This window comes from Sceloporus occidentalis, unplaced genomic scaffold, assembly GCF_023333645.1.
Source record: "Sceloporus occidentalis isolate IW3139 unplaced genomic scaffold, rSceOcc1.0.p SCAF_4, whole genome shotgun sequence".
In the NCBI taxonomy this organism is placed as follows: Eukaryota; Metazoa; Chordata; class Lepidosauria; order Squamata; family Phrynosomatidae; genus Sceloporus; species Sceloporus occidentalis.
The window spans coordinates 83079325-83088756 of record NW_028316984.1 but is presented as its reverse complement, the minus strand read 5'-3'; the positions used below and the strand labels follow the sequence as shown (position 1 = coordinate 83088756).

Sequence of the window (9432 nt, the reverse complement as noted above, 5' to 3'; positions counted from 1 at the left end):
CTAGCAATCATTTGACAACTGCTAATTGTTAAAGCTACATGTCTTATCAAAGGAAAGGGAGAGGCACCCATTCGACTACCTCTCAGTTCCAAAATGTGGGCAATTTGATTCCCATTATACTGCCCGGATGTGCAAGTCAGCACAGTAAGTTGTGACTGGATGAAGGTGTAGCAAATGGCAAGTGTAACCAGAATTAGGTAAGCCTGCAATTAGTAAATGAGAGAGCAATTGGCCAATTAGGCCAGGTGGCTATCATAGCCAATCTGCAGACTATAACTATTTTGCAAGTCTGCTGGGTTTTTGGGAGCATTGTATGTGTGCTGTCCATACTATTTGGAAGTATTCTGGGCTTAGTTTCCATGCTACTGAAGCATCCAGTGTAAGTGCTCTTCATGCTGGCTGACTTTGCTCTCTGTGAGTTTACATGCTGCAGGACTGGTAATGCTGTACTGACATGTTGATATACTAGAAGCTATGCTATACTTTAATGTTGCTGTTTTGTACTGAGCCATTCTACTGTGGGGTTTTGTTTTGTTTGTTTTTTGCTTCAATTTTGTGACTCTGCTGAGTAAAGCTACTTGTTGTTAATGTACCTCCAAAACTCTGCTGTTATTATTTTTTACCTCAACATACACCCCAACATATACTATTTTTTCTTCCTGTTTCTTTTATCCATACAAAAAGAGTTCTACTTTCCTCTGCCAGCAAATATGTAAATAATTATATCCTTTTAGAATTGAAAACTCTTCACAGTAAGTTTCCAGTAGTCATTTTATACTCACCAGAGCACAATGCTCCAGCCTGTAATGGCAATCCTTTAAGCCAACATGTCATTCCTTTAAGCCAACAAACAAGACTGTGCCACCTTTCAAATCATCAACACTGTAGGGAGGGACAAAGGCATTCTAACTAAATATTTATAAATATAGAAATGTGCAGGGGTTAAATGGCAAATGCTCAGCTATTTCTCATCAGACATGGGTATGCTAAAAGATATATATATCTATATCTATATACACACTGATGGAATTGAACCTCACAGTTCAGACTGTGGCTTACACATGAAGCTTACCTGATAATGTGGGGCTCACAATTTTTTCACATCACCTAGAAGATTTTTAGGAGGACAAAATGGAAAACTGAATATATGCCATGATAAGAAATAGGAAGGCCAGGAGCTTAAATGGGGACCTTCGATGTACGCCACATGCAGTGCTGTGGGGAAGGACCTGGCTTTGATGTCCTCCAATGGGAGGAAACCAGGGTTCACTGCAGGTGTGAGTATGCTATGATGTCACATATGAAGGGGCAGAGACACAGGCAACAGAAGGCCAGACTGACTCTCCAAGTGTCCACTTAGAGCTATGCATCCCACCCTCCCACCCTTAGTGTTGTCTGAGCATTGCTGGTCAATACAAGGCCAAGTAAAAATTTCACCTTCTTTACCAAGTGATTTTTCACCTACCCCATACTGTATCTGGGGAACTTGGGACAATAGCCTAAGGGGTGTTGGTGATGAAAAGGCTTCCACTGGGCTGGTAGTGGTAGGATAGAACTCTGGAATTTGTGACCTGGGGGTCCTGTTCTCACACTGCAGCAGCAGGCAAGTGCCAGAGGTTCAGAAGCTAAGAAGCAAGCAGTATCCAATAACCAAATAATCCATGGTCAGAAGCCATAAATTTTAAGCAAAGTCCATGGGTAGCAGATAATGAGGTCAAAAAACAGTCCAGAGTCATAAATCACAAAGTCAGATCTTGCAGTAGATTCAGGCTTCAGATAAGTTGTTTCCACAACTTAAAGGAGAAAAGTCCTTGATTTATAAAGCACACTGACTCAGCCCCACCCAACTTGCAGACTATATTTTAGGAGTGCTTCCCAGCTTTGTGTATACAGCCCCTCTCTTCACCTATGGGGAGGGACTGTGTTTGTGTCAGGTGCCAAATCCTCCACCTCCTCCCCCACCCTCCTCCTGTGGAGCACTCATGTGGCTTTCAGACTGAGCTGGAGGACAGCATAGTTGTAGTAGGTCTGTTTCATCTTCAGAAGGCAAATCCTCAAGTGGGGGCATGACACTGGGGATGGCGAAGGACTCCCCTTGAGGCAGATCTAGAGTTTGCCTAGGTTTGCCTTCTAGCAACCAGGGAGCAACCCAGCCCAATGGACCGCCCCCTGGGGTCAAATGTTTCACCCAAGAGAAGGCTGGGAGGTAGTCAAGGGATGACACCTGGCCTCAGCTGAGCCTGCATCAGATTGCTCTCTCTCTTGTGGTCATCTAGGATAGTAAATGTTATTAATTCGGTCAATATAGTGGCCCTTGTTTAACCCAAGTCCTCATGCCTGGTCTCATTATTCCATGGTAGGTAATCAAATGATACAAAAATTGGGGTATTGTTAATGCCAAAACAGAATCTAAGAGTTTCTATACTCATGGGAAATTTTTACTGTCAAATATCTATATGCTGAAACTGTAAACCCCATCAGATTTTGACTATTGTTGTTCAAGTGCAGTTTGTTGTAAAATGTTCACTGTTTGCATTTTGAAGAAAGTCAGCTGCAATAAAGCTACTGCAGATGTACCCAAATGAAAGAGTTAAAACATTGGGCTAGCTGAATAAAGGGGAAAATGCACAAAAATTTAGTACAAGGATCTTATAGATTTAAACATGCACACACAGACAGAGCATATCACCACAATATGGCTAAAACACTTAAAAGTACTGGGTGAATGTGAGTTTATTTGTTGTATAATGCAAAGAAAACCAGAAAATTTAAAAAGCTTTGAGTGCATTTCAGTCATTATTTAGCTAAAATTATATCCTGTACATTCTTTTATTTCACATTGCATAGTTTGCTAGGAATGCTGAGCTTTCTGAGGAATGTTTCTCATAATCTACCAAAATTTATTCCCATCCTAAGGACTGAATTTGAAAATAATTAATTAAAATTAAATTGTTACCCTTCATTCATTAGCTTTTTCAAAACTTGTGAGCAATGATTACCAAATCACATTCTTTTAGTTAACTTACGTTTTAATAATAAATAAATAAATTTATTATTTCTATACCGCGCCTTCCAAAGATCAGGGCGGTTTACAGCAGGAGAATACAACAAATTACATAACAATAACATAACACTGCATATTTCAAATACATCACAATATCAGTAGCAATACATCTCAATAATAAAAAAGGCAACAATACAGTTATCAATATAACATCAATGCATATCACAGAACAGCAATATTACATAGCAACAATAGCAATATCCAAACAAGATTAACCCTCCAACCCCCAGAGTTACTACTAATACAAAAACCCAAAAAACTGCCCAGATGGTAACAGGGCACAAACCAAAGTTCTTTCAGCCGTGCTTACAAAAACCCAAAAAACTGCCCAGATGGTAACAGGGCACAAACCAAAGTTCTTTCAGCCGTGCTTACAGCAGCGGCAGTGACAGCGGCTTTGGGGCAAGTCCTCCGGCCGCCTCCCCGATGGCATGGGGGGGGCGTGGCGGCGTCCTCCTTCGGGTGCCGGCGAGCCGGCTTAAGTAGGCTGCTCTCACCGGCCTTTCCCCTCCGCAGGTGCGCCGCCAGAGCGGCTTTGGGGCAAGTCCTCCGGCCGCCTCCCCGGTGGCATGGGGGGGGCGTGGCGGCGTCCTCCTTCGGGTGCCGGCAAGCCGGCTAAAGTAGGCTGCTCTCACCGGCCTCTCCCCTCCGCAGGTGCGCCGCCAGAGCGGCTTTGGGGCAAGTCCTCCGGCCGCCTCCCCGGTGGCATGGGGGGGGTGTGGTGGCGTCCTCCTTCGGGTGCCGGCGAGCCGGCTTAAGTAGGCTGCTCTCACCGGCCTCTCCCCTCCACAGGTGCGCCGCCAGAGCGGCTTTGGGGCAAGTCCTCCGGCCGCCTCCCCGGTGGCATGGGGGGGGCGTGGCGGCATCCTCCTTCGGATGCCGGCGAGCCGGCTTAAGTAGGCTGCTCTCACCGGCCTCTCCCCTCCGCAGGTGTGCCGCCAGAGCGGCTTTGGGGCAAGTCCTCCGGCCGCCTCCCCGATGGCATGGGGGGGCGTGGCGGCGTCCTCCTTCGGGTGCCGGCGAGCCGGCTTAAGTAGGCTGCTCTCACCGGCCTCTCCCCTCCGCAGGTGCGCCGCCAGAGCGGCTTTGGGGCAAGTCCTCCGGCCGCCTCCCCGGTGGCATGGGGGGGGGGGCGTCCCTCCACATTTGTGGCTTTGATTTTTGCAGATTTGATTATTCATGGATTTTATCAATATGTTCTCTCTAGGAATATCTAAGTCCTCCAGTGCAACTCTATGGTCAACTTTAACCAAACGACACACTGAAGGACCTAGAGATTCTTAGAGAGAATACTCCACTAGGCATTTGTAGCTCCTCCAGTGCAATTCTATGGTCAATATCTGGCAGATGTTGGCCACAGAGTTGTACTGGAGGGCCTAGAGATTCCTAGAGAGGTATTCTCTCAGGTAAAAACATAGGAGATTATCACACAAGGGCTATTTACACTTCAATAATGCTATTCTAATGTTATTTAGCAAGAACGATACAATGGCGAAATTGCAAAACTTTTCACATGCTAGTTTATCGCATTTAGCTTAGAACAGCGCCTGAGCATTCTTAAAGGGACTGTTCTGGGGACAGGAGGTGGTGGGGAACGCTTTATACCGCACAGCGAGAATGCCGCCGCCGCACATTCCCCTTCCATTCTGGAAGCATTCTAGAGAGCTGATTTTCAAGAACGCTTGAGAAAGCATTCCCGAAAATCGGCCCTGGGGAACGCTCCCAGAATGGAATGGGAATGCTCGGTGGTGGCGGCGGCATTCTCGCTGTGTGATATACAGCATTCCCCGCCGCCTCCCGTCCCCAGAACAATCCCTTTAAGAATGCTCAGGGGCCCTTCTAAGCTAAATGCGATAAACTCCCTGGTGTCACAATAATGGGGCATTAATGATTCACGAACGTTACAATAATGCTTTTACAGTCTGCACATTGAAATAAAAAGTTGTGATTGGAGAAAAAATGGGTAATCTCCCGCTGTTAAAGAAATCGTGTGACTCAGAAGTGTGACACAGGAAGTGATTCTGCCAAATGGCACACTGGGGGTGTGGGGGATTCAATTTATTTCTGGAAGGTTTAATGACGAATTCTCAATGGCGCTATTGAAACATGATTACCTTTCACAAGTTTGTGATAGCACTAATGAAACACTATTGGCAAGCCATTAACACTTTTATGTTGTTAATGAGAAGTTGCACTAGCACAACGCTTATGTGTATGACATCATGTAAAAATCGTCTTGCGATCGCACAAACATGCCAAATGCATAGCACTTTTCTCCCGTTTCTTATCCCCATGTGATAATCTCCATAGTGCTTTTCTTTGCGGTTTTTCCACATTCACGGGTGTCCTGTGCCCTAATCTCAGCAAATGTGGAGGGACGAGTGTATTTTTAAACAGAACATTTTTGATCACCTTTGGTCATTTAATTGTTTAAAAATGCAACAATTTAACAATTAATTAGTTTTAACAATGGAAGTAATGAACAGATTTTATAAATGTTTCTAGCATTTTAATGTTATGCATTGTGCATTATGCATTATAATTGTTTCCATGTTCTTTATAATAGCTGCACATTTTTTAATGTTGGATTTCTAGTCCTGAATAGTTTCTCAACAAAAATTAAAAGGCAAGCACAACATTAGTGGTGTGGCAGACTCTGGAGTGAAACAGATGGGCCAAATAAAGTGGTTTCCGCCTGCTTTGAAGGTGAGGTGTTTAGATGACGCACACCTCCAAAGCAGGTGGAAACTGGACTGAAGCTGTGCTCTGGGGCTAAAAATCGAAGTAAAAGAACCTGGCATATTCTGACATAGGCCAGAAAATGTGCACCTTCAAACCTGTATATAAATGCCTCAATGCCAGAGTGGTTCTGAAGGAGCAATCCACCCTAGCCCTAACCCCAAAGCTGCATGTAAATACACTGGTGCATGTATGCATTTAGAAAGGATGAAGCCAGTGTACCTGAGCAATTGTTTGTGTACAACATACACAAACCAAACAGTCCAAGAAGGGGCATGGGATGAAGGAGTTTATGGAAGGGACATGTGGGGGGGGGAGCATGATTGTGCTTTGCCAGTGTTTTACTGGGCACACCGATGCTGCTATTATTATTATTATTATTATTATTATTATTATTATTTATATAGTGCTGTAGATTTGCACAGCACTGTACATAAAAACAATAAATATAAAAGAGTAAACCTGCCTATGGTGTACAACCTAAGAAATAATAGGATAATACATATAAAATACATAGCAATACAGGAAATGGTTCAATAGAACAGGCAACAAAAGAACATCAAATAGATAGTGACAATCACGCAATGCCTGGGAACACTTCTCTGAACAGGATGGTCTTCAACTCCGTTTTGAAGCTGGTTAAAGAAGTGATGGCCCTTGCTTGCAGGGGAAGAAGGTTCCAGTAGTGAGGGGCAGCAAGTGAAAAGGGGCGAATCCGAGATGGGGCAGAGGAAATAATGGGCTGGGACAGCCGTCCTTGACTACCAGAACGGAAGGCATGAGTAGGAAGGTGAGGAGAAAGAAGGTCTGATAAATGCTCTGTACTGGTGGAGTATAACAGTTGCGACTGTGTGGCCGATCAATGGGGCGACCATCCAATGGGATAGCATCTAGGCAGCAGGCAGTCACCAGCAGTGTGCTTATGTGACAGTATGCATGCATGATGGGGAGGCAAAAAAATATTACTCCGTGGTGCAGCTTGATGCCGGGTCATGCAGTCAGGCCATGCACATTCAGGCTGCCTTGGGAGCGGCCAATGTGGCCAGTGGAATTATGATTCCCTGCTGGAAAATACAGGTTCTAGTCACTTTTTCCTGCCCATCTGTTCCACCCCTTTGCCTAGTAACACAGAGGTTTATCAGGGGTAAAGATCTCAATGGTTTAGAAACAAACAAACAAACAAGGCCAAACTCTCCAGATAATTTCATGTTGACAGTTTCTCCTCAGATTTGCAGAGAAATCACGGCACAACAGAATTTACTAACAGTTAGGATAACTATAGAAGGATGACATGCATCATATCCCTTTATGTACTAGTTATTGTTACTAAATTTATACAACCATTTAGCATGTGAAAAACATTGTATATAAAATTAATTTGCTTTTTCTGGAAGCTTGACAATATACTTTCTAATCACAGTGTGTGAGCTGGCTGGTGTTTTTGTCATTACTGTACTTGTGAAAACGTCCTCCCAAAGTAACGCTTTCTGCCCTTCCCCTAATTCTTGCCTCTGCCCCACCTTTAATATTGTCTCACTATACCCCTACCCATTCTACATGTTGACAAAGGGAAGAAAAACTCCTGTCCATGAGCCTTTTGAGGGCAGATTTCACCTCCTTGTTTCGCAAGCTGTAGATCAAAGGGTTCAGCATAGGTATCACCATTGTGTAGAATACTGATGCAATTCTGTGTGTATCCCCCGAATGGCTTGCAGCAGGCTGGCAATATATGAAAAGAATAGTAGTGTGGAATATGGTAAAGGCTGTGAAATGAGAGGTGCAAGTGGAGATGGCTTTGTACTTTGCTTCGCTGGTCTGGATTCTTGATACACACACAATAATGAAAATGTAAGAGATGATAATAATGATCATGGTGCTAGTTTCCACAAAAGTGGCCAAAACAAAAAGAAGCATTTTACTGATGTAGGTGTCTGAGCAGGAAAGAGCTAGCACTGGTGAAATGTCACAAAAGAAGTGTTGGATGGTATTTGGCCCACAGAAATCATGCCTAAAAGCAAAATTGGTGTGGACCAGTGCACAAAAATGGCCCCACATGTAACAACCAGCTATCATGTTAATGCATCTCATTTTAGACATTACTACTGTATACAACAATGGGTTAGAAATAGCCACATATCGGTCATAGGCCATCACAGCCAAGAGAAAAATTTCAGCCACCACAAAAGCAACAAATAGGTACATCTGTGCTGCACAAGCAAGGAAAGAAATTTCTCTTGCTTCTGAGATGATGTTACTGAGTAATTTGGGTGTGATGGATGAAGTATAGCAAATGTCAACAAAGGACAGGTGGCTGAGGAAGAAGTACATTGGGGTGTGGAGTCGAGATTCGAGCCTGATCAACAGAATGATTCCAAGATTTCCCAACAAGGTTGTGACATAAATCACGAGGAACACCACAAAGAGGATGGTCTGCAGTTTTGGGTGGTCTGAGAAGCCCAGGAGGATGAACTCAGTCACTGGAGTGTAATTTCCTTTCTCCATCCTTTGAGGATCATAGTTTGTGGCTAGGAATTGGGAACAAAGACAATGGATATAAGATGAAGAGAAGAATGATTTGAAAGCAAACTGTAGAACATAGACATACAGATGTGTTTTCTTTCTTCAAAGATGTGTGCCATGAAAAAAAATCAATCTGCCAATCTCTTAGTTTTGTCAAAATATATTGTTTTTCAAAATGTGCTTTTCTGAATTTATGAATGTGATCCTCCCTATAAAATAGGTCAGCACTATTTTTTAAAAAATTGCCCTTTGGCTTTTCATTGTTGCTTTTTGCCTCCAAATGGACAACACACTAATAGAAACAAACAAACACAGAAATAGTTGATTAATGCTTCCTCACATTCACCTATATCTTTCCATGTGTATTGTCAGAATTTAGAAAAAAAAATTTGTGGACAACAGCTTCCTGAGTTTCCCCCAACCAGCCTGATTGTGGAGACTATGGAAGTTGTCCAAAGGGGTAACTTTTAAACTCTCTCTGCTGGTTTGCTATGATCAGCAGTTGTAAAAAGCCTACCCGCCCCTGCCCCCTTTGGCTTCTCATGCTGCATTTGCACTGCAGAAATAATAATGTAGTTTGTAACCACTATTCAGTACTATGGAATCCCTGGATTTGTAGTTTGTTGTGGCACCAGGGTCTCTGATGGAGAAGGGTAAATATTCCCAAAACTACAAATCCCAGAATTCCAAAGCATTGAGCCATGACAGTTAAACAATATCCAACTGCATTATTTTTGCTGTGCAGATGCTGTCTAAGTCTATAGTATAAATGGAGGGGAAATACTTTAAGCAGTTCAAAGCAGACCCAACACACTCCTTGAGTCCAGTCCACATAGCTAGAAACTGATCATATGAGAAATAGTGATCCTCAGGGTAAACCCTATACTTAAAGGTGTGGAAGACTTTCCCCATGCACTAGCATAGCAGAAGTCACTTGTAGTGCACAACTGATTGACAGCCCTGGGTACAAAGATGCAGGACTCACTCCTCTTCTTCTTCTTCTTCTTCTTCTTCTTCTTCTTCTTCTTCTTCTTCTTCATCATCTGTATACTCTAAAGTGAACCTAATATGGGGTTTTCTTGGCAGGTTTCTTCAGACAAGGTTTGCCA

At 43.4% G+C, this 9432-nt stretch overlaps 1 protein-coding gene across 1 annotated transcript; it reads right to left on the bottom strand.

Annotated features, from left to right (window-relative positions):
- Positions 1 to 7339: 7339 nt before the first annotated feature.
- Positions 7340 to 9157, bottom strand: LOC149314163 (olfactory receptor 5L2-like). Its single transcript, XM_089523070.1, has 2 exons — positions 9138 to 9157; positions 7340 to 8306 (listed from the first exon to the last, which is right to left on the bottom strand). Exons 1-2 carry the CDS (start codon positions 9155 to 9157, stop codon positions 7340 to 7342), a joined length of 987 nt encoding a protein of 328 aa, XP_089379196.1.
- Between the last annotated feature and the right edge of the window lie 275 nt (positions 9158 to 9432).

Bases quoted from the DNA above. Each gene is read 5' to 3' on its own strand.
- LOC149314163 (XM_089523070.1), bottom strand. From the start codon at position 9,157: ATGTGGACTGGACTCAAGGA. The intron at 8,307-9,137 runs GTGTGTTGGGTC...TGATCCTCAAAG, and splicing joins ATGTGGACTGGACTCAAGGA to GATGGAGAAAGGAAATTACA.